The 26,460-nt window shown below is 40.2% G+C and overlaps 1 protein-coding gene across 11 annotated transcripts in view; it reads right to left on the bottom strand.

The window, feature by feature from the left end:
• PCDH15 (protocadherin related 15) overlaps positions 1 to 26,460 on the bottom strand; it is a 628,220-nt gene that overhangs the window by 90,274 nt on the left and 511,486 nt on the right. For all 11 annotated transcript variants that reach the window (XM_053388594.1, XM_053388604.1, XM_053388605.1 and 8 more), the window contains 3 exons: positions 22,554 to 22,670; positions 12,394 to 12,534; positions 9,747 to 9,859 (listed from right to left, as the gene is read on the bottom strand). In XM_053388594.1, coding sequence (XP_053244569.1) covers positions 9,747 to 9,859; positions 12,394 to 12,534; positions 22,554 to 22,670 — 371 coding nt within the window. The remainder of the gene's footprint in view (positions 1 to 9,746; positions 9,860 to 12,393; positions 12,535 to 22,553; positions 22,671 to 26,460) is intronic.

Genomic DNA, 26,460 nt, shown 5'->3' with positions numbered 1-26,460 from the left:
AGCTATGTATGACTAGGATCATGTAATTCCAGCGGTTGCCTGACATGAAATAAAGAAAAAATTAAGCATACAGAATAAAGCAACAATAATGGCTTGAATCAAACATTAGAACAGTGGCATGATTGCTGCCTAAATTTGCTACTACAAGTGAATATGTAAACATTTTAATCCCTTTCCCACATGGGTCTGCCTGATTGCTTGTGGAAGGAATTCCAATATTCTCACAGCCATATAAAATCCCCCCCAGCCTTATTGCAGAAAATGTTGGTGGGCAATCTATGCCATTGATTAAATGCTTTAAGCACATCTATGATTACTCCTGTCCTCTGCACAAAAGATTTCTGCACAAAAGAGGCTGGATAAACTTGCCAAAAGAAGTAAGCTCAGGACTAAGGCTGAGCTAGAAAGAATAATGTAGTTGCTAGTTATTGTCTTTACTGAACAAAAAGGGCCATGCAATGGAGACGCACGCCCTGAGAAGCTTCTCTCTAAAATGTCTCTGCTGTCAAGAAGCAGTCACCAATAAATGTGCTTGGCAATAAAATGCTGTTCCCTGCACCTTTGAACATGAAGCCATTATTCAGTAAGATCAGTTTGAAAGGAAAGGAAAATGCTGAAATCAATTTACCTTTCTCCACCATTTTGCAGGACATCGTAGGCTATATGAATCTTTTCAAATCAGGTCAAATATGAACCTTGATCATTCTGTAAATGTCCATGGCAAGCATGGATGGATTATCCCATTGCTCTTGTTCGATGCATCTTAGAACCGATTTTCATTTTACTTTTTATACTCAGATCGTACATCTGATGACAATATGCATATCCAGAATGTAGGGTGTGTGCATGCAAATATAAAATTAGAAACAATTATGGGAAAGACTGGATTTTTAAAAATAGACACACACCTAATTCTGCATGTATGTGTCTATGTAGGCTATATGCAGATATAGATAACTAAATACATCTTCTGTATTTAGTTATCTATTCATACCAAAATACAAAATATAAAGAGAGAATTGGCTCTAAGATAACTCCAGTACTCTAACTCAGCTTCAGTATGTTGGGATGAAATTTCACCGTATGCTGATATGCTTGCACAGGAAGGATAGATAGAGAGGAACCTTCCTAGACTGTCTTTCTAGACTTAACCTATTGATCTTCCCTTAGACCAATATTCTCAGAGTTGTTGGCTTCATTTCCTTCTTCATCCTTTCCTTGGGAGAGGAGAAAACTTTGTGTGTGTCTCTTGCTGAGATGAAAGAGCATGCATGGCTCTTCACATCTCCACCTTAGTTAGAGCTAGGATCTTTCCTTTCAAGTATGTACTTCCTGCAATAAACACAGCCTTTTATTTTCTTAAAAGCACAGTCTCCGTGTGATTATATCCAGGATAAAGTGTGCTCCTCCAACAGGGATCCAGGGATCCATTCTGCTTCCGTAAGCATGTAAACACCAACACAGTCATCCTTCCTCTGAATATTAAGCTTCTGCTGGTGTGTTTGCACCTTGCTAGCCTCTGCCTAATCCCCCTCTACCTCCTGGTAAGCAGGAGTCATGCAAAGCAAACAGGGGTCAAGTGAGTACCCTGAACTTTAACCTTAGGCTATTTGCTCTATCCCCATTGATTGACTGGGTTGCCCTTTTCTATCTTTTGTATCCTTGCTTGCCATGCACACAAATAATGTGTGAAAAGAGCTACAGCCTTTGCTAGTAGTGCACCTAAAAAAGGTATTTAAAAAGTGAAATTTTCACATTTGAATTCCAGGTTAGAGTGACATGTGTTTAATTAAAGAACAGCAGAAATGTTTGCTACTTAATGCTTAGTAAGATATTTGGAAATGCAGAGCCACAGAATTATTTTGTGACTGATTTTCCCACATGGAAGCATTTGGGCTGGAGTTGGGTGCAGACTGAAATCTGATAGCAGACACTATAGTGAAGTTATGGATGACAGGATAAGAATCATAAATTTAATTGTAATCCAACAGATTGAAATGGTTTTCAATTAAACTTTTCTCATTTATCTGGCTTCTGCATTGGTCTGCATGACACCAAAATTCAAGTAATGATAACAATACGTTATTGATGTAATTGGTGAGCAAGGTACATTTGACAAACTCAAATACAGTACAATTTTCTACCTTGTTATTTTCAAGACCTGCAGGCTAGATTCCTTCCATGTCCACTTTTCTAAGATGAAGTCTTTAAAAATTCAAAATGGATTTTTGGGGAGTGCGTGTAAAAACCCTTCTTTTGATCCTAACCTGTTTTAGGACTTTCTTTTTTTAGTAACATCTCTGTAACTCCTGTTCTGACATTGCTGAATTCTATGGATTGAGAAATCAATATCAATTAGGAAGGTGCTTTTGCATTCAATATGGAGAATTTGAAGGAAGTGAATAGAGAAACACCAAAATTCATGTTCTTTGTAACCTTATTGTAATTGTGCCTTATCGATTTAACTTCCTTGAGTTAACTAATGCAATCAGGTTCAAAGAACAATACATCACTTCAATGAAAACATACTGTTAGTCCCTTAAGAAACTTTTGTCGAAACATATGGAACTGAATGGGTAAAAAGGATAAAAGCTAATATGTGGCTGTGTTTGTCCTGTGTACTTTAGCTCAAGTGCTTTTCCTGTTTCTGTAAAGATCAATTATTAAGCTAGAATCTTGCATTAATTGCACAGAGGGGCTCCATTTCTACAAAGGGACAGTGGGCCTGTGCAGGTGGCCCTGCTCCTAAGGTTGCCCAGCTCCTCAGCATTGCTATGATGGGTCTAGTTCCGCACAGCCTCATTTCGTCCCCAAGGGGAGGCATTGTGAGCGGGTCTCGCTTCCCACCAGCTAATCCGGCTGGCTGGGGGGAGTGGTTTGCTGCTCTTAAGTGAACACGGAACCGTGGCTCAGCCTGTTTGTTTCCTGCACACACGGATCTCCCTCCCTCCCTCTATTCTCGTGCATTCAACACCTGACCTTGCTATGGGCCTCAGTTGGTCACCTGTTGAAGGGGCCTGGTAGAATTTTTTTCCACTTGGCAGATTGGCACCAGCCACTTGGGTTTTTTTGCCTACCTTGTAGCAAATCGCCACAACTTTGTAAGGTTTGGTGGTTAGGCATTAGAAAAATGCATTGTGTGTTGGAGGGGAGGTTGTGGCCATCACCTACCCCTCCCCTTGAAGGGTATTCCGTTAAAGGAATCTGGTGGTCATGGTTCCTGTCTGAAGCCCAGGTGGTGGCTAGGGCCATGGCCTGACTCTCCGGGGACTCTAGGCGAGAATTTCCAGTTGAGTTCCACCAACAGGTTCCCCCTACAGGTTGTTAACCCTTGTGTGACTTCCTGCAGGGTGGGCAAGAGTCAAGTATAGTCTGTTCGGATCCAGTGCCTAGGCCCTAAGCGAATACTACTCACATTCTGTAACCAATAAAGTTGTGGCCATTTTTAGCTCATTAACCTAAAATACTGGTGTCCATGTGTCTTATTTCATCAGAAAGTGGGGGACGGGGCCTCGACTCACAAACATGTCTTGGCCTTCTTAAGAATATACCGTATTTTTTGCACCATAACACTCACTTTTTTCCTCCTAGAAAGTAAGGGGAAATGTCTGTGCATGTTATGGAGGGAATGCCTACGGGTGGCGGACGGGATCTGCTGCAGTCAGGAGCAGAGGATCCATGGTTCCCCTTCCTTCCCTCCTCTGTGGCTCGCTTTGAAACAGCAAAGTGGGAGAAGAGCCGCTGAGTGGGGAGGAGAGAGGGACAGAGAGCCTGCTTCTTTAAAGGAGCAAAGCAGGAGAGGAGAGGAGCCACTTACACAAGTGTAAGTGGCTCCTGTCCGGTTGGTTCCTTTAAAGCAAGCAGGCTCTCTGTCCCTCTCTCCTCCCCACTCAGCTCACTACATAGCAGCAAAGTTTTTCAGCTCGCTAAGCTGGGGATGAGCGGGGAGGAGGGAGAAAAGCAGAGCCTGCTTGCTTTAAAGGAGCAAAGTGGGAGAGGAGAGGAGCCTTCTCCCCTTATATCCCTCTTCTTCATTATTAGCAGCATCCTTCTCCACACACCCCACGCGTGCTCCTTGTCCCTTGAGCACTTTACCTTCCCTCCCCACTTAAAACGTGGTTACAAAGCACCGATCCACATGGATCCTCAGGATTTTTGCACTGGGTCACCCCAAATTCACCATCAGATCACATAGCATGTCCACGGCTACATCTTGCACCAAAAAAATCACGCACCCACTGTTGCCTGGGGCTGCAGTGGTGCAAAAACGTGGTTACAAAGCATGGATCCACATGGATCCTCAGGATTTTGGGATTGGGCTACTCCAAACTCACTGTCATATCACATGTCTGTGGCCACAGCATGAACCACAAAACTCATACATCCACTGTTTCGTTTAGAATATATTTTTCATTGTTTTCCTCCTCTAAAAACTATGTGCGTGTTATGGTTGGGTGCGTGTTATAGAGCGAAAAATATGGTATTTGCTTTTTTTTAAAAAAATGGTAGTAGGAACCTGTCTCCTTCCGTCATAGTCCCCTTCCAACCCCCCTAAGTATGAAGAATGTGTACATTATAACACACTGTCATGTCTCATGCCCAACATATGTCAACAGAGGCTCTTATGTGTAACAGAAGATCTTTATCGAGGCATATATAGGCTTGGCAACGGACACAGTTCAGGAGTCACAATTCAGAAATTCAGGCATCAGCCAAGATGATCAGAACTGGATGGAAACAACAAAGTTGTCCCAACAGTTTCCACACCCTGCCCATCAAGCTCTTAAATAACAGACTTTGCAGGAATGTTAGGAGTGCAGATGTGTACTCTTCTGAGGTGGATGCTATTTGAAGCTGGATGTTGCAATTGGCAATGAATGCATGTGATCTGCTGGTCACAGGTATGGAGACAGGATATGTGTAACTTCAAGCATTTCCCACTTATCAGATGATTGTAAATTGGGGACACACAAGCACAGAGGAGGAACAGACTTCTCTCCTGCGGTCTAGGGCTTTGGATATTCCTTTCGTAGTGTGGTAAAGATCCACACTGCAGTGACTTCCATTCATGAATCTAAGAAGAAAAGTGGTCCTAATGTTCACTCTCTGTTCCATTGAGCACCAGAGAATAAAATTATTCTGTTTTAGAGCTCTGTAAAGTTTAGCTGACATATTTTAATTTATAGCATTTCACCTTTGCATGCCTTTGTGCTTGTGTGTGCTGTACCACGTCAGTAAAACATCTGCAATAGGCTGAGCTGCCAACATTCACTGCTTCCAGAAGGCCAATTTAAATTGTTTCTTTTTCTTCTGTGCAATATTATTTGCAAGGTATGTTCAGTGGGATTGTGTGTCTTTTCCTATGCCCCCTCCTTACATTTGTCATATTGGTTCATGAAGTTTTGACCTTTTCAGTGATATTTACCTCAAAAAAAAGATGACAAGGGAGTTTAGGTATTATTACAATGAACCACTGACATGGCCTATTATCCTTAAAGATAAATGTCAAACTTCATTCTGATGGACTTAATGTCATCAGGTGCAATGCATCCTTGTGTAGTCCTTGCAAGGATTCAAAATGAAAGCTAGAAGTCAATATTTTTGTCAGGAATTCTTCAGAATCAAAAGAATAGGGGTTCAAACTGCACTCTTTAAATAGCTCTTTAACAATCAAGTATTACAGCACAGTTGCCAAGATGAATTAGATATGGAAAGGTTATTCTGTACGCCGAAAGACAGTGGAACGGTGGGATGTGCTGCTAAATAAATAAATAAGAAAAGAAAGAAAGAAAAATGAAGGTGTAAGAATTCTTAAATTTTTATGATAAATTTATACTACAGTGGACGCTCGGGTTGCAAACATGATCCGTGTGGGATGCACGTTTGCAACCCGCAGCATTCGCAACCCGCATCTGCGCTTCTGCGCAGATGCGTGTTGCGATCTGGCGTTTCTGTGCATGCGCAACCGCTGAAACCCAGAAGTAACCCGTTCTGCTACTTCTGGATTGTGGCAGTCCGTAACCGGAAAAAACGCAACCTGAAGCGGCTGTAACTCGAGGTATGACTGTATTTGTTAAAAATGATTTTGCTGGGGGATGTTTGCCATTAAGAATTTATTCAGCAGCCCCTTCCTTTCTTTTGATAATAGTAAGGGCTGAAAAAACTTTTTTTAAACTTCTTTGTGAAGGTCAGAAGAAAGTCTTCCTTTACTGTAGCAGTTGATGCAGAATCTTGCTATGATTACATGCCTCATGTCTTCTGTATTAAACTCCCTTAGGGAGGTGTCCTGAGATTCAGTTATTTGACTTTGAAAGAAGGAGGAGAAAAGAAGTATTATTGTACAGAATCCTCTAAGGAAGAATACTTTGATTTGTTGTGCCTTTTTGAGCATTCTAAAGAGAAAGTCCTGCTAGTGAAAATGCTTTGGTTTGTGAGAGCAAAAGATGTTCTTGGGATCATTATACTCAAGTGGGGCCCACACAGAAAATGAACAGGAAAGAGATGAAATGGCTGGAAAGATATTGGCTTGGTTCTCACACAGTGCTAAGCCATGGTTTGTTGAACTATGAGTTACCATGAATTGTATCACAGATAAATCAAGCAAACCATGGTTTGTTTCTCAAAACTTTGGTTTGTTTCCCCGCTGTGTCTGTGGTGGGATGGCCATACAAATGATGATTAAGTAAGGGTGCTGGGTTCAAACGTCACACAATCCACAGTTAAACAAGGATCGTGGTTTCTTGGTAATAAATAAGAAAGCATAGTTAAGCTGTTGGGTTAATAGATAACATTAGTGTTTAGTGCAAAACTAGTTTTTCTTGAACTACTGTGGTGCTTATCCAGAGGAAAGCTTAACCAGCAAGAGAAAAATACATGAGCTTTCTTAGGATACTGACATTAAGGCTACCTTTATACATAGGCAAGACAAGGGTCTAGTATTTACAAAACCATCTTCTTTAGAAAGCATGGATTGCTGTCTGGCTGCTACAGAAAAATAGTTCCCAGCCATTACTTTTCATATTTTTGGCCACCATGTAAAGTCAAGGCTGACAATGTTTACTGCATTTTTTTAGCTGTGGTGTGAACACAGCTTCATAGTTTATACTACAGATGTACACGAAGGCAAGATGAATGGTGGAATAATGATTTGCTTCCCATGCTAAGGAAGTCAATCTTGTCCATCCCATTGTGTGCCAAGTAGGTTGATTAGCTTTAAAAATATTGTTTAAATAGGCAAATACACGTTTCTGTGTATGAACACTCACACTTCACATTGCAGAAGGAAATTTAGTAAGATTTCAAACTGTTTACAAAACTACACAGACAGAACTGACAGCCGAACACACGCGTGCACACACACACACTCTCTTTAAGGATAGTAAAAGCAAAGTGCTTCTCTCCTTTTGAAAGGTTAACATCTGTCTTCACTCAAACTGTCTCCTTAACTGTTATGTACAACTAATTTCCCAGTCACAGTTTTCTCTTACCCTATATGGCACATGCCTGGAAATAGGAACAGAGCAGAGAGGTGAATTTTCTGGTCAGTCAAGATCATTCTTGTGAATTAGAAATCTGTGCACTGGATCATGCTTATAGAAAGAAAGGTCATGTTGCAACAACATCAACTGAACACTGTGACCTTTGGTATTTCACTTTTTCTGCAAGAAATAAAGCCCTTAACAGAAAGTTAGTGTTCCTTAACAACAGACCAATTTCCCAAAATGGAGCCTAGGGTTTACTTTGCTGTTTCAATGCATTTGAAAGATGTGACTATTTTCCTTTACTTGACATAAAATGCTTGAACACCTGTTAAATGTGCCCACAGGCAATACTTAATAGCTATTGATTGCACTCTTTAGCTAGCAATTTATTGCCTACAATTGCAGTCCATGGCTATTAACTATGACTTTCTAGTTGTGTAAGAGGACAAGATATGCATTAATTAACAAAAATCCAAGGTACCTTTGATCTCTTACTTTTTTAAAAAGGGTAATTAATCACAAGAGGATGCCATTTCTAAACACACACACACAACCAGATATTAATTTAACTATTTCTGCTTTAGGTTTAATTTCACATCTGGCCTTTGCACATTTTATAATGCTAGAAAGAGTTAGAAGGACTTCTGTGCTCCTTTCCCCCAGAAAGATTCCTTTTTCTTAACTTCAAATTAATTTTGCAAATGTACAGATTACAGTCACAGTGATGCTAAAAACATGCCATTGTCAAATTCTGAATGAATCCATAAGCAGCAGAGCACATCATTTAATGAACTCATCTTCTTTGTTAAAGCACCCAATTATCCAAATGCTGTACATAGCCTGCTGATGTGTCCATGCCTACCAGTTCCTGTGTAAATTGTGTAACTTATTTGCCTGTGATTCACATAGCTAGAATCACAGGCAAATAAGTGTCCAATGCCATACAAGACATGCAGGTATATGAAAAATGGATCAATGGAAAAGCAGCTATATTCAAAATTAACAATACAGCACAATAGGGATCTTTCTTATAATTCCCTGCAACCTAGCATAACAACTCTACTCCTCACATGCTTTAGCTTCAATCAACAAATCATTTTATTTCTCTGTTTGCTCTGACACATCCTATTAACTATCCCAGAATTCTGTCCCTCTCGTTGCATAATTGTTCTGGTTATGCTTTGTTCTAGATGTTTTGAGCATAATATACATGGCAAAGTGGTATATAAATGAAGTGGCTATGAAAATAATGCCATTGCATTTTTGAATGGTTCCATAGTAAATAAGAGAACAATTCAATCACTTCAGTTTAGCAGCTCTAGTTTTGTGGTAAGAGATCTGAGGTGGACCTGGAGTCTCAACATAAGCAGACGTTGGACCTTTGATGTTATGGAATGTCTGGATAGCTCAGCTGGTTACAGCATGGTGCTGATAACACCAAGTTTGCAGGTTCGATTGCCATATGGGAGAGCTACATATTCCTGCATTGCAGGGGGTTGGACAAGATGATCCTCTAGGTCCCTCCCAACTCTACAATCCTATGATTCTATGATCCTTTCTATACATTAAGGGGAGCCATATTTTTGGTATCTCAAGACAGGTATGTAAATATACATTAAGATAATATGTTTTATAAAAGGGTAAATAATGCAGTTATAAGCCCTTCATATCTGTGTAACTGCCCATCAGTGAACTGAAGAATGAATGCAACCAATTAAATAAAACCAGCCAGATGAACGAGACACAGGTAGTTGTCATTAACATATAACATTTAACTACACAAGACTGTGTCCAGCTGAGCCATAGGCAGAGTAGACCCAGTGGGCTTAAGTTAGCTAAATTCATTTGTTTCAATGGGTCTGCTATATGACTTAAGTTGGATACAATCCACAAGCCTGACAAGGAAATCGCTGTTTATTTCTTGGTGCTAACTTTGTTTCCTGATTACATTATACTTTTCACAGCCTACATAATGACAAAGTTCAAATAATAGTTTCTTTCTCCTCCCCTCACATTTCCCTTATATTGATGATACTTTAAATATTTATTCCTTACATTTACATACCACCTTTATCTTCCAAGGATTTCAAGGTGATATGCATGGTTCTCCTACCTCCATTTCATTGTCACAGCAACCCTGTGGTTAGGCTAAGAGATGGTGCCTGGCCCAAGGTTGCCCAGTGAGCTTCATGCTCTCCCAGGTCATAGTCCAACACTCTAACCCTTATCCCACATGTAATGGTAGAAATGGGAGACATACTATACCTGTATTCATCCTGGGTAAACCTTGGAATTACTGAGGGTTGCAATACTGAAATTTCTACAGTGGTGGTGTTGAACTTCACAGGATCCCCATCATCATAGGCAATGACCACGAGCTATCAAGCACACAAACATAGTGAAGATCAATTCCAGTCTTACACACAGTCATATTATATGCCATTTGGCTTCTGGTAAAAGTAGCCAGCTACAAGCTTTGCAGGTCTCCAGAAAACTCTTAATTCCTTCATCACGGACTAGCCAATTTTATTATTATTATCTTTAATATTTTTATTGAGATTTTGTAATTGCAAATTCCAAATATCACATACCATTATCCAATCCTACCTTACCATTACATTTACAATCCTCTCCCTCCCCACCTGACTTCCCTCAACTTCCCCTTCTGGTTTGTTACATTGTTATATTCTACATGTATATATACTATTGAATGTTGTTACATTATCATCCTCTATGTTTAAATTCAATAAAGTTGTGAAAGTTTCTTCAAATCCTGCCAGTGAGTCCATTTCCTTTTGTTGTTTCTGCATGGACTAGCCAACTCTTTAGGTGTGATTATGATGTGCTCAGGTGACTGCATCACTGCAAAGCACTCTGAATTTCTTTTGCTGTCAGATTTGCAGCATTTGATTTTTTTTATGAACTTACTCACTTTTGTTTAAAGGCAAAAATAACATTGAAATAAAAAATGAGTAGCAAAACAAACAAACAAAACAAAAGTTTTTTTAAAAGCCTGTTTGGAACCCAAAGTGCAATTCTAACTCTTTAATCCTAAAGCTTAATCCTATAAATATTCTGAACCACAGTGAAATATTAAAGTATATTATGCAAAAAAGAAAAGAAAAAGTGGAAGGACTTTAATTAGGGGTGTGCTGCAGTCCCCTGGGAAGTTTCACTAGTTTTACTGAAAATATTTTCAATTCCCTAAAAGTTATTTGGATCTTTCACCACAGGTGTTTGAACCTCAAAACAACTCTAGAAAGCTCTGGGTAATAAATAAATAAATAAATAAATAAATAAATAAATACAAGTTCATAAATTTCCAAATGGAGAATCCAGAAACCAACAGCTTTTGCTCTATTCCAGATGTGTGCTTTGTTGTTGCATATTATTCATTTATTTATTTATTCATTGAATTTGTATACTGCCCTTCATCCAAAGATCTCAGGGTGTTTCGTAGCATAAAATACAGAATAAAACCATGGCATATACAATATACATATATACACTATAGTTGATATAGGCTACCCAACTCATTGTAATGGAGGCAGCAGATCTGCAGTCTTCATTGGCATGGAATGAGAAGCTCTTGTGGGCAAGGAAGCTCTGTGTAAAAAAGCTTATGCAAAATCTGTTGTAGTCTATTACATTTTTGAAGCAAAGCATTCAATTTTACATTCACTACTTCCTGAGCACAATTATTTGAATCACTGCAGACAGCAAATACTAGGATAACAAGATAATGTGTGTAAATTATACTGGCATTATTGTATCTCAAAACATGGTTTCTAGTGTTTTTTACATAGATGCAAATGATGAAGAGATTTAACATTAGTATCATTCTGTCTTCTCAAAATTTTATTTTAGAACTAATGTACAGTACAATCCTATGCCTATTTACTTCCTAGTAAGCATACAATCCTGTGGATATTGACTCCCTAGTAAGCATATTTAGGATTGGAACTTAAATTATTGAAAGGTACACGTCTGCAATCTTTGATGGTCCCAGAATAATTTAATGGATTATTCATGGCAACATTTTCCTGAAGCAGAGGTATCAAGATGCCTAAAACCCATTAAACACATTCCTTCTACTTATAAAAAGTGAAGCGACCTCACTTTCTGTCATAGTTTCACACACACATATAAGCAAATAAGCTGGAAAACCATGGCAAGCAGATGGTGTTTTTCAAGAAGACAGATGAGTGGGTTAAAGTACACAAACTCATTGAGATACCTTTTTGGGGGTTGCTGGCATGTTTTTCAATTAAGAAAATGTGTGATTAAAAAGGAACTGCTTTAACCCAACATATCAGAGAAGAATAATTAATTATCATAACTTGAACCAGTATTTTCTTCAGGGAATATATATATATATATATATATATATATATATATATATGAACACTCATCCCGCAAATTACACTGAATTCGATTTTCTGTAAAATGATGCATTATAATCTGAGCTTTTAAAGCTGCAGCGTCAACTGAAATCCTAACAGACAAATACAAACTGAGTTGCAAACATTAATTAACTTAATGGATCTCCTCAACCAGCAACTGTCAGTACAAAGCTTTGATAAGAAGGAAAAGTAAAAGAGAATAAGAATAAGAACTGCAGGCACCCCCTTCCTCATTTTATACATATTTGCCTGAGTGTAGATCCCTCTGATTTAATTGGAGATTGTTTCAAACTGAGCAGCTTGGAGACACTGCAGCAGAATCTGTGATTGCTCATCCCTAGTGAAAACCCAGCACTGGCTCTGATTTAATTTGTCTTTCTTTTTGCGGCCATTCAGTGGGATTGTGGAGGACCAGAAAAAAATGCTAGGTAGTGTGATGGAGCCCTCAGGCTGGGGGATAGCCATTCCAGTGCGAAAACATATTAAAGTGCATATGTGGATGTTATCACCTTAAACAATGTACTGGGCTCTTCATTAAGGTTCACACGAGTAACCACACGTCCAGAGTCTTCTTCAACATCAAAGATACTTGCACTGTAAGGGAACTGGACCACATCCACTTTATACCTCACCCAACTTGCTGGTGTCCCCTATAAGAAAAACACACATTTGTTATTGTATACAGCATGGGCTGGAAAAGAAGACTTAAATGTTAAAATACAACCCAATATTATTACGTTGACTTTTTTTAAAAAAAATAGTCAAAACTACAGGACCGAAAGCAACCTGCCCAATGACAGGAAAGAGCCAGGGTCACAGCGGAAAAAAACATTTAACACATTGGTTACTGATCTCACGACAAAGGGATGTTACTTTGGAGACCCATTTACAACACAAAAATCCCAGGGGAAGTCACCTCGTCAAAAATTATCAAGGCTTCTGATACTAGAACTGAATTACGCTTTCAGTCCATTTTGAAATATTCTGGTCCAAGCAAAAGAGCTTTTTAAGTCTGAAACTATGCAACACCTCATTATATTCATTATATTCATAATTCTTAACTTGAGGGTACCATTTGTACTAATGTTATACTGTGGTCTGCAGTATGCTATGGTGGGGGGAGGGCTTGAGATAATAAGGAAAATACTAGAGGTATTTTCTAAAACAAAGAGTGGCAAGTGGTGAATTAAATTTAACTCCCTTTGGATTCTAATGGTAGCAGTACAAAACTCACATTGTGCAGGAAAACTAGAAGTCCATGGCAATGCCTATTCCATGCACTGGGAAGGTTTGCCTATCACTAATATGTTTAATAATAATAATAATAATAATAATAATAATTTTTATTTATACCCCACCCTCCCGGCAAAAACCGGGCTCAGAGCAGCTAACATAAAATGTTTAACACATTAACATAAAATCAGGCAATCAATTAAAATACATCCTAAAATCAGATCAGGATCAGAGTAAAATCCAATCAGATGGCAACCCACAGATTAGGGTTGGGGACCTTAAATACTCACCAGGCCCAACTGTTTGTGCTGAACTTATATGGGCCTGTGAGAAAAATTGGGAGGCCACTTTCATGCAAGTTCTTATGAAAGGGGAGGGAGAGTCAGACTGAACCCCAACCAAAGGCCTGGCGGAACAGCTCCAATTTCAGGCCCTGTGGAAAGACGTCAAATCCCACAGGGCCCTGGTCTCTTGTGACAGAGCGTTCCACCAGGCCAGGGCCGGCGTTCGTGCTGAGGTGTCAGTTGGATCGTGAAGCAAAATCTTTACTGATGCAATTTTCTACTTTTCCCTTTGTAAGTAAGCAACTGGTTTAGTTGTTTTCAATCTTTATTATCCCTGTGCTGTTTTCCCTGTGAGTAAATTCATTGTTATACTTATTGATGGTTATGAGATGGCAAGCATCAATGAATATGTGATCAATAACAACAAAACTATTTTGCATCATATTAGTAAACGCAGCTTGTGGCAACCAATCATGTTAATGAAAACGTCAGTGAAAATTGGTATTTGATGTTTTGTGTTATTAAGAAAGATGTAGACATTTAAATGGAATCTGGTTGCATTTAGGTAATAAGACAACCTTTTGTTTCTTTTGCAAAACTGATTGTGAATTTTGGAAGTGAATCATATAGAGCATGACCACCAACCAACCAGCCAATTCACTGATTTATTTATTGCTTTATTTTAGGGACGGAGAACCTATAGCTCTCAAGATGCTGCTGGACTTCCATCAGCCAAAGCCCATGGCCAGGGATTATGGGGGTTGTAGTCCAACAACATCAGGGGTGCGGGTGGCGCTGTGGGTTAAATCACAGAGCCTAGGACTTGCCAATCAGAAGGTCGGCGGTTCGAATCCCCGCAGCGGGGTGAGTTCCTGTTGCTCGGTCCCTGCTCCTGCCAACCTAGCAGTTCGAAAGCACTTCAAAGTGCAAGTAGATAAATAGGTACCACTCCGGCGGGAAGGTAAACGGCGTTTCCGTGCGCTGCTCTGGTTCGCCAGAAGCGGCTTAGTCATGCTGGCCACATGACCCGGAAGCTGTACGCCGGCTCCCTCGGCTAATAAAGCGAGATGAGCGCCGCAACCCCAGAGTCGGTCACGACTGGACCTAATGGTCAGGGGTCCCTCTACCTTTACCTAGTCCAACAACACCTGGAAGGTCACAGACACTTCATCCCTGTTTTGATTTCAGGGTGCTTTATAACCCCCCCCCATACAACACAGGCATTAATTCACATCCTGGAGGTGAAACAGAGAAAGGGGATTGGGAGGGCCAAGTCCAAGCCATTTTGCAGCAAGCAGTCAGAGGAATGTGCCCCCTTCGTGCCATAACAGAGAATGCTGAAGTACACATTTGGAGAATACACAAACATTTAGCCAGATATGGGATCAATAGGGAAAGGGTATCATAAAGCTGGCTCACTGGAAGGGCCTGGAACAAGTTTCAAAAGTCATATGCAGATCCAATACTTGTAGAACAATCACAGCTGAGTTGGGACACACAACTTTTTATTTTTTTTAATGCTATGCCATGGCACAGTGTTGTTCCCACTGGGTTATCCTCAGTGTGGAAAGCCACCAGGCTGCTCCTGCTTATAGGAGTTCACTGATGCATGAATGGCAGAAACCCTTTTTCAGAAGAATGAAAATTGCATTGTATCTCCACCAGTGGTTCCCAAACTCCCCCACCAACCCACGGATCACTTGAAAAGTGCTTTAGGTTCTTGGTGGACCACTTAATGATTTTTTTTGGCCTGTTGTAGCCATTGTAGATGCAAGAGATACTGTATGATTCTTAATTGCATTTTTACAGACACCTTGTGGACCACCTGTATGAAGCTCATGGAGGTGGTCTATGTGACTCGCAGACCACAGTTTGAGAACCCCTGACCTACATGGTACATAGCAAGCCCCACTCCCCTGGCAAAGTTTAGAAACTTCTCCCAGTCTCCCTGAAAGCCCACACAAGTTAATGGGTGATGAATGGTTCCATGAAAGGTGACACTTTCTCCTCAGTCACATCTAGAACCAGATTTTTATACAAATGCTTCAGTTTCAGAGTTGTTTGTTTAGCACCACTGGCGCTTATGGGTCCCACACATGCTTCTTACATTCCATATGGAAAATTAGTGTTGAGAGGGGTTTTTTGTATCACTTTTCATCTTATTATTTACAAAATCCTCACAGGAATAGCTATTATAACGTGTGCTACCTCATCACTGTCATATCCTGTCCTCACTAAAACATAACACGCCATTCCTGACATCGCTTCTCTTGTCACCATGTGAGGTGCCAGATGCTTCGAGGTCAGTCAGAAACTGCAGCCACCAGGGAATTTTTTTGCTGTCATCAAGAAATCCCCAGAGAAGCAGATTGGAATTATTGTCCCATCAGAAGGGTAAAGCCTCGGGATTTGATTAATTCTGCACACACTGTCAAAAACATACTAAAATTATTAGTAGCAAGAGGAGCTAATTGAAAGACAAACTTTTAACAATTGTGCAGAGTCCCCCCCCACGCCATCTCTTGTAAATCAGAATACAAAACTGATTACATGGATTTTTAGATGTGTGTGTTAATTACTGTAAGTTCATAAACAATATGTCCTAGAGACAGGAGCTGCTGAAGCAACTGTATATGCAAGCTATGCAACACATATGTGCCATCTAAGTGTGTGCTTGTTTTGCTTGTCAGTGGTTTCCATCCTGTATGTGTGGCTTTTCTATGTCATTCTATAGGACCTCATTTACCTTCTGGGCAACGTTCTGAGGACTTTATGCCAGTGGTGGACAGAGGCAATACTAGGCAGATCAATTACTGTAAATTTTACCTGAGCAATTTCCTTCTGTTATGGAGACCTTGTTTATTGTTGTTGAGCTTTTCTTCTTTTTTTTTACAAAAACACCAAAAGAACACTGACCACAGAGAGTACAAATTTAGCTGTGTTGTTCTATTTCACGGAGAAGAGATTCTGCTGCATGAGATGGCTCCTGTATGCCATAATGAGGTATGATGACTACTCACAAAGTCTTCCCACTTGACTTGGCTTCTGCAAGTTGGCTTATTATATGGCTGATTCATATAAGCCTTCTGCAAATCAGCTGCCTGAATTCTGTATCACAGACAAGGTAAACTAAATCACTGCACTATGGTTTTATTCTAGACTTACATGTTAAAGTTCACTATATCAAACCTTGTCGGTGATACTGCAGCCTCAGAAGAAAATAAATTACATCCTAAACATGCCATTTCCAGGAAGGGGAAAGAGAACTACCATCCAATGCTGCTTAACGGGAGGCTCTGAAATCAAACTATATATGACTTTCCATTCCGCATGGGTGTAAATTGAGAAAGGCAACTCAAAGAATGGCAGTAATTCCATATATCGAAATTCGATCACATATATAGAAGAGAAAAGAGACAGATCAGGAGACATGGAAAGCAACTTGTTCTCTTTTCTAACAATTCCAGAGTTAATGTGACGAGCCTTCAGAACTCTAATCAGTTCCTTGTAGTGAATTGCAACCCCCCAAAGTATTTGGAAGACGGGTCTGATTGACATTTTGCAGGCTCTAGCTCAGGTTGCAGAAATGATACAACATTTCAATAGAAGGCACATGACGGCTTCCTACAGGGCATTCCAAAGAGGCCATTTGTTCTCTCATTGGTTTATTACTGCTGGTACTTCTTCTCTTTGTGCACTGAATATGAAGGTCTGAGAGAAAATGTAGGAAGCTGCCTTGTGAGTCAGACCACTGGCCCATCTAGTTCAGAATTGTCTACACTGAATGGCAGCAGCTATCCAGGGTTTCAGGAAGTGGTCTCTCCCAGCTTTGCCTGGATATATTAGGGACTGAACCTGGGACCCACTGCATGCATGCTGGGTGCTCAACCACTGATTCTTCCTCAGCAGTTAACATTTTACTGCATACTTTTGCATGTCAGGAGAGATGGGGTGGAACCCGAATACACAGGCACACTGAGGGTAGGGTGAGCATGTGTACATTTTGTGAACACCTAAAAAGGACTTCTTATGTACCAGAATTTAAGAAATCATATATTACTGGAATAGGTAATTTTTAGATCCTTTCAAACGTAAGGTATTCCAATGAGATCAGAAGGCACCAAGATGATTATACTCTTAATGTCAGGCGGAAACCTGATTTAATAATGTTTTTACAAAATATAATTAGCAAGAAATTACTCAAACCAAGATAATGTGGTTCAGAATAGCAACAATCACACTCTGTTCCAATGACTAAAACCTACAATTATCATTAAGCATCAGCACATTAGGTAATTAGTTATTGAATTCATAAAGCTGGCATGAGATCATTATTTCTGAGGAAGCTACTCTTCTTCCATCATTTTAGAAAACAACAACACCAGGATATTATAGTTATTGGCAAAGTTGCAATTGATTGACAAAGATCATCAAAGGAAGATTTAACATGGATTTTTTATTTTATTTTAATAAACTTGCTTTCATTATCTGTCACATTCATTATCTGTTTATGTTGCTTCAAGTCATTCAGAAAGCATGCTTGCTTGTGTTGTGAACATCAAACATTTTAGAACCCTGGGTTGGAGCACATTTATACCAGGAGAGGTGTTATATCCTATGCTAAGAAAAAGACATAAGATATGCATTGACTTGATGTGCTTTAGCACATAAAAAAGGCTACCGCTATCATCCTCCACAAATGCTTTGAAGGGGTGAGTGCTGCCAGATTAAGAATCTTTATATTAACTAACAGCATGATGTTATGTGTTCTTAAATGGCAATTGGCTCCATTGAACTCCATAGGATTTACTTCCTTGCATAAACACCAAAGATCAGGGCTTCAAAGCTTCAATTTCCAAAGCATTAAAAATGGAAATGCCACAAGCATTACAAAAAAAATGTGTGGTTAGTGTCTCACAAAAGGAATTGTATCCATACACGCCCCCCTACACCCAAGCTATAGTGTCTATGGAACAGTGAGCAGCCCAGCACAGACATAATAGTAAAACGTAAAGGGACCCCAGACCATTAGGTCCAGTCACGGATGACTCTGAGGGTTGCGGCGCTCATCGTGCTTTACTGGCCGAGGGAGCCAGCGTACGGCTTCTGTGTCATGTGGCCAGCATGATTAAGCCGCTTCTGGCGAACCAGAGCAGCACACGGAAACGCCGTTTACCTTCCCGCCGGAGCGGTACCTCAGTTCAAAGCACTGGTTTGTAAATGAGGAATCAACCCAAAGAACCTACACTGCAAAAATGTCCTTTCCCTTAACTGGTCAGACTTAAACCATAGAGTAGCATTACATCTGTACCTTGCCAAATCTAAGCAACACTAAAAAAAAACAGAGTCCACAATAAGGGTTTGAAGTGGGTTCACAAATATTGGTTCAGGGGTCTAGTGTCATTTCAAATGTACAGTGGTACCTCAGGTTACGTACGCTTCAGGTTACATATGCTTCAGGTTACAGACTCCGCTAACCCAGAAATAGTGCTTCAGGTTAAGAACTTTGCTTCAGGATGAGAACAGAAATCGGGCTCCAGTGGCGCGGCAGCAGCAGGAGGCCCCATTAGCTAAAGTGGTGCTTCAAGTTAAGAACAGTTTCAGGTTAAGTACGAACCTCCGGAATGAATTAAGTACTTAACCTGAGGTACCACTGTATTACTAAACCATGGTTGAGAGCAACAATGTAAGAGAGGGGTAGATCCATACATGAGAGAAGAGGATGTTGGGGAAGGGGCCTTCCTGATGAAGGCTCCCTGCAAACCACAACTAAAAACTGAAAATCCACATCAGAAATGCATGCTTCTCTTTCTCTCTGAAGTGTGAATGTCTTAGTTTCATTTGGGTGTCACTGCTTTAGGTGGACAGCAAAGGCAACGGCCAGGGCTATTTTAAACATGTGGGAATAACTTCAGACTCTCCTTTAGACTGGGTGGTCTCTCTCTCTCTCTTACTGGGAATGAGTATGAAATTTGTTTTTGGTGAGTGGTGTAGGTTTGGAAACTCTTTGCCTTGAGATGTTCCTAACTGCCTCACTAGATGACCAAGCACTTACGAAAGTTTATTCCTACATGTTAATGTATTTTGCCTGCTACTTTGGTTTTAATTATCTAGATTATAAATGAATTTGATCAGCCTCCTTTTTTTATTTTAAGCTTGTTTCTGATTACTTGGCTTTTGCACTTCTTATTGCAGTTTTCACGAGATCATTAACTTTTAATTCTTAGTGTGGCTTATATTGTAATACTGGATTTTGAGCAGTTAGGAATCTTAACTTTTTTATTGCATTTTTAAAAGTCTAACAATGGAAATTATATAACTGGCCATCAATAATTATTCCGTGCATGGTTTACAGACAAAACATTGTTTAAAAATACAATATATAATGAAAATCAACCCCCACCAAAAATTCTCGGAGAAAATTAAACAGATATAGGGAAGCAGATGAAAACATAGACAGGTGGGCAAGTGCCAACAAGGAGCTTGCCCCACCAACCTGCCCCTCATTTCTGTTCACCTGTCATTCACATATGCTGTTAGTTTTCTTTCTCACTCACCTATAAATATGCTTTGCTCCTTCTGTGGTCCCTGTCAAATATTATCCTGGTGCCGTTACTGCTAACAGCAAGGAAAGGAATAATCAGATGCTCACTTTAAGTTCCCAATTATTCCTTTGTAGCTACATCATTACCTGCCCCACACCTGATATCTGGAACATGGGAAGTGGTTATGGTTTGTGTGAAATGGCCTTGTGGGCCTTCCTGGGACCTATCCCAGGCTCATAGGCCAGAAGTTCCTAACCCTTGCTCTATAGCTATAATTGAGGAAACTATCTGATCTTTATCATTTGTGTTTCCCTGCAGACTCCAAAATCGTACTCATCAATATGGTATGAAAAAGTGAAAAGGGAAAGTATTTTTCCTGCTTTGCCAGCAGGAATGTGTAAATAAAGTATCCACGAGGCTCCCTTAACACCTCATCTCCAGGCTTATTTACTTATAAATAAAGCTAGAAAATTATACACGCTCTCCTTGGTTGTCCTAATGGCTCTATTTCGCCCCCTGCTAATAGACTGCTATTGAATGACTATTTTGAAGCTTAGCAGGTTTTGATAAGATTGGCTACAATTACTTGGTGTCCTTCAGTGGCATTATGCTCTCTGCAGTAAATAAGCACTCCCCCCTCCCAAAAAACCCCCTGTCTTCCTCTAAAGACAATAAAAAATGCCACTCTGACTATGCTAGAATTTAATGTGAAGGGAGGTAGAGAAGATACAGGAGGGACAAGCACAATAATAATGGGCAAGTTCACTTATTCTCAAACTGATGGGACAAATGTCAGCTCAAGGCACTTTGCCAACGAAAAATTACTAGATAGCATAAATGGCTTCTTCCAACTGGCAGCTCTAAAGCCCATTTAGAGACATGTTTGATTTAGTCTTCAGTGGAATGCTGAAGATGTCCACAACCCTCTGCCAAAAGCTAGGATTTCATAGCAAAGAGGAAAATTAACATTTTCACAACTGTTTTGTGGCTTTTTTTACCTTACTGCCACAGTAGCACTTCTCGCGGTCCCTGTACAGAAATGCTAGTCAAGATAAATCACTGCTGCATCCTAATACCTACATTAAACATGGTGTTGATCATGCAGATCCCTTCTACAAACAGGCTCCTGTGATGGGATAAACTTCGATTCCTCTATGGATTAGATCTCAGGAAATCCCATAAACCCAAAAAAGGCTAGTGCTACAAAACCCCAAAACACTCATCCCTTTTAAAAACAGCATTATCTGCTGGCTTTGATAACAAGATGTTTAGGGAGAGTAGAGGGGAGTCTCTCTTTCCCATCCTCTGCCAACATTTTCAACCATTTGCGTAACCTGGAATAATGTTGTGGTCACTGTCCATAGTTAGAAGGAGATTACTGAAGACTGTAGAGATACAATCTACTAGGAGAAAACGACTAGATTCTGACCAGTGGGGGAAAGTAACTATTTTGCAGAAAGTTCCGCCCACACCCCCAGAGGCAGGGATTGTTCTTACATGAAATTTGCCCAAGGCACCAAGAACATGGGACCAGTGCATTTTTCTGGGGGCACGCAGGAGTACATATACCCCTAAACATTTTGTGAATCTAAGTTTGGATCATTGAGAGGCAGTATTTCAATATGAGTAGGAAAATGAGAGTACCCCAAAACATTTTTCTTTTAGAAAAAAAAAAAGCACTGCATGGGACCGTCATGTTCCCACTAGCGACAGACTGGGAATACATGCATATTCCCTGTGAATGTTGACCAGTCTGACAACTACTGAGCTTTTCCCTTTAAGCTCCCTAGAATGTGAGATAGCTGAGTCGGTAGAGCATGAGATTCTTGATCTCATGGTCATTGGTTTGAGTCCTACGCGGGGCAAAAAGATTCCTGCATTGCAGGGGGTTGGACTAGATAACCCTCATAACCACTTCCGGCTCTGCAATTCTATGATTCTAAGATCAGTGCTTTGACCAACAATCAGAGTTTACCCATGGGATATAATACAACTCTGTCAATCGAATGCCAGACTGAAACCCAGATGCTGCTGGGAAAACTGATTCCAACAAATCTGTGCTGCTATATTCTTACATTATATTAACAAAAGGATTTTTTAATGCGGTGTTTTATTTCTTCACACACACACACAACACTTTTCATGCTTGGAGGCTTACAATAATAGCAAATCAAGGAAATAACAGCCCTTCAAAAGTTTTGCTTTGTTTTCTGTTGGAGCCACAAAGGTGTTCCAAATGCAGGCCCACCCCTTGCTTTTTCCTGTTTATCATCAACACACTAAACCCTGATAAGGATTTCACATATAAATTGTTCCATAAGAAAAGAAAGCGGAGCAGGGAGGGAGGAGGCATTGGGGAGCTGGGGAGAAGTAAAAAAGAACTCTACATTATGGCTTTATCCGTCTTGAGAACAATAATTGAAGTGCTCAAGCCAGAGGATAGGCTGGCATAAAAATGCATAGGAGCCACTGCTGGGTTAAAATAAATAAAAATAAATCATAATAATCACTTATGTTGTTCAGAGGATTAAGGGCACTTATGCGGCTTTTAAAGAAATCTCTCCTGGGTGCAGGGTATTAAGAAGAAAAAAAAATTGTTTTCCTTACCGGAGGGTCCAGATCCTCAGCTTCAACTGTTGTTATAACTGTGCCCTTGATTGCATCAGGAGCAACCATGCCCCTGTACAGAGGTTTGCTAAATACTGGGGAGTAATCGTTCATATCCTGCAAAACATAATTAAGAATTTACTGCTGAAGCTGAAATGAAATTATGGACACATTCACAATAGTTCTTTCAAACTAGGCTCTGCTCAGCCTCTTCTCTTTATCCAATTCATTTACTACTGTCAGGCCTTCTGGCTCCTCAATTGTGTTACTTATCTGCGCACAAGACTGGTACTCAAGAGGAGGATGCAAAATTTTCCATGCAATGTAAATGTGTAAAGAATTGACATAGAGTAGATCTGCTTCATCAGAACAATTGTCATTTCAATAAATGAGATTTCCAGGGACTGAGCAAATTCTTGTAGGCTGTGAAAATGCAAACTCTAGAGTAGCATCTTGAGAAATAAGCATATCACTTTTTTATTTTTAAAATAACTACTGATAGGTAGCTTTCATCTTGTGATCTCTTATGAAATTAGTTTCAGAGGTTTGGAGTGACCCAAAAGGTTTGAGAGGGGGACTCTTTTTCTTTTTAACAAAACGTGATGCAAAATAAATTGGATCAAATCCAGGGTTTTGTAGAAACTGTGATCAATCAAATACACTGGCAATAACAAACTCTGATACGAAATATGGTACCTTAACTTTCAGGATCATCATTAATGCATGACCTATGTATCCTATGTGGGGGCTTTAACCATGCTCCCATGGTGCCAGTTTTTGTAGGTTCCACTCACATGTTGAAACTAACGTTACCACTCTCCCATGCATGCAGGAAGAGGCAGCAATCAACCAGGAAAAAAAACAACCAACCCAGTTTAAGGGAATCTGCTTGCACTGGATTTGTAACCCACATTGGCCAGAGTTCTCGATTGGGTATAGTGGGTCTATGTGTGTGGCAGGGCCCTTTCACATAAACCCTGAAGGTATAGCTACTCCTGAGTGAGATCCCCATGTATTCACTCAGCATGTGAATAGAGCTATTGTGGTTGGATGTGCTGCTCATCCAGCACAAGAAAAGCTATCAATGCAGCAACCAGTCCAAGTAATCACCAATGCCACCAAGCGCTCTCTCTCTCTCTCTCTCTCTCTCTCTCTCTGCGCTCGCTCTGTGTCTGCATTTCTAGTTCATGTTTGTTTGGGGGGGCAGATAGAGCTCCATGCATTCCCCCCCCTTTTTGTTTTGCCTATCATCCACTTTCTCCCACTTATCATTGGCGAAGTTTGAATCTGGTCAAGCTTAGAAAATTAAGTAGATGGGGGAGATTTTTTTTTTGTCAGGTTCAACATGCTAAGTGAAGGAAAGACCACATGCCTGTTTGGATGTTGCCTGGGGAAAAGCTTTTTCCAGCTGACAAACATATTCTGCAGATCAAGTAAGGTTCATATGCTTATCCACATGATGGCCTCTACACCAGTGGCTCCAGATTTCCCCTGCCCCTGACAGACCACATGAGGGTCTTGGTGGACCACCTAACAAGTTTTCTGCCTTTTGTAGCAATTGTAATATACTGTGCTAGTTGCTGAATTATTTTTCAATTGTCTTTTTATAGTCATGTTGTAGGCCACCTAAATGAAGTACCCATGGACCACAATTTGGGAACCCTACCTCTACAATGTTGTTGTTGTTGTTTAGTCGTTTAGTCGTGTCCAACTCTTCGTGACCCCATGGACCAGAGAATGCCAGGCACCTCTGTCCTCCACTGCCTCCCGCAGTTTGGTCAAACTCATGCTGGTAACCTTGAAAACACTATCCAACCATCTCGTCCTCTGTCGCCCCCTTCTCCTTGTGCCCTCCATCTTTCCCAACATCAGGGTCTTGTCCAGGGAGTCTTCTCTTCTCATGAGGTGGCCAAAGTACTGGAGCCTCAACTTCATGATCTGTCCTTCCAGTGAGCACTCAGGGCTGATTTCCTTCAGAATGGAGAGGTTTGATCTTGCAGTCCATGGGACTCTCAAGAGTCTCCTCCAGCAGCATAATTCAAAAGCATCAATTCTTCGGCGATCAGCCTTCTTTATGGTCCAGCTCTCACTTCCATACATCACTACTGGGGAAACCATAGCTTTAACTATACGAACCTTTGTTGGCAAGGTGATGTCTCTACTTCTCAAGATGCTGTCTAGGCCTGTCATTGCCCTTCTCCCAAGAAGCAGGCATCTTTTAATTTTGTGGCTGCTGTCACAATCTGCAGTGATCATGGAGCCCAAGAAAGTAAAATCTCTCACTGCCTCCATTTCTTTCCCTTCTATTTGCCAGGAGGTGATGGGACCAGTGGCCATGATCTTCGTTTTTTTGATGTTGAGCTTCAGACCATATTTTGCGCTCTCCTCTTTCACCCTCATTAAAAGGTTCTTTAATTCCTCCTCACTTTCTGCCATCAAGGTTGTGTCATCTGCATATCTGAGGTTGTTGATATTTCTTCCGGCAATCTTAATTCCGGCTAGGGTTTCATCCAGCCCAGCCTTTCACATGATGAATTCTGCATATAAGTTAAATAAGCAGGGAGACAAAATACAGCCTTGTCGTACTCCTTTCCCAATTTTGAACCAATCAGTTGTTCCATATCCAGTTCTAACTGTAGCTTCTTGTCCCACATAGAGATTTCTCAGGAGACAGATGAGGTGATCAGGCACTCCCATTTCTTTAAGAACTTGCCATAGTTTGCCGTGGTCGACACAGTCAAAGGCTTTTGCATAGTCAATGAAGCAGAAGTAGATGTCTTTCTGGAACTCTCTAGCTTTCTCCATAATCCAGCGCATGTTTGCAATTTAGTCTCTGGTTCCTCTGCCTCTTCTAAATCCAGCTTGCACTTCTGGGAGTTCTCGGTCCATATACCTCTACACTACAAAGGTGCAATCTGAATAGCCCAAGAAGTTGGAGGAACTGAAGATAAAAGATGGAGATAGTGTGTAGGCTATTGCTTAAATTGCAGTTAATTCATACCAAACATTTCTCTTTATGGATATAATCTGTGTAGGAAATACTTGCTTAACTGTAATGTATGAAATATAGTGCCAATATTTTTCAGTACACTGATCGCGCGCCCCCCCAAAATGTGGGGTTTTTTCCTATTTGTTCAAGAACATGTAAAACAAGGGATTATTTCAAGCAAACATCATATTCAGCCCTGTCAGATATTGCTATGTCCCTTTATTGTGTCTGTACTGTTTCCCGATAATAGATGACAAATTCAGAACGCCTAAACATTTGTGTTCATCTTCTGCATGTCTTTATGTCCTTTGTGTTAGGAAATCAGCAACTATAAATAGATATGCCAAAAAGAGAAATGATGTAGAACATCCTCTGATAAGAATGTTTCAGAACATCCTCTTCTATGGGAAATGACTGGAAGGCCTTATTTATATTTCTAAGGTAAACAAATCAGGAGCAAATAAAAGTATGAATGCAAAGTTGCCTAAAATTAGGGTCGCTATATCTGCAAAAGTGAAAATCGGGACACAGTTGTTGAGGTTTTCTTTGTAGGGCAACCAAAGTTTTTGAGATTTTTTTTTTTTAGTAAAGCTACAATCATTTTTAAAGGCATTTTTGACATGATTTAACCCCCATTGCTGATTTCTGAAAAATTATCCAGGATGCAATTTTCAAAGGCTGGTTCCAGGAAAATCAGGACTTATGGCAGCCCTAGCTAAAATGCTGAAAGACAAGAAGTTTTTGACCTAAAACCACCTTTTTTCTACTGAGTCAGTCAACACATGAGTATTTGGTGAGGTGAAAGTTGTACAATTAGCAACACAGAATGTTCTTCAACAGACATTCAAAAATTCAACTCTAAACCTTTTGCTTTATGTAGTGAAGTTCAAGGAGAACTCTACCCCATGATTTTGCTGA

The sequence above is a fragment of the Podarcis raffonei genome, chromosome 5, assembly GCF_027172205.1.
Source record: "Podarcis raffonei isolate rPodRaf1 chromosome 5, rPodRaf1.pri, whole genome shotgun sequence".
Lineage (NCBI taxonomy): Eukaryota > Metazoa > Chordata > Lepidosauria > Squamata > Lacertidae > Podarcis > Podarcis raffonei.
The sequence above is the reverse complement of the archived record's forward strand: the minus strand, read 5'-3'. Positions and strand labels throughout refer to the sequence as shown.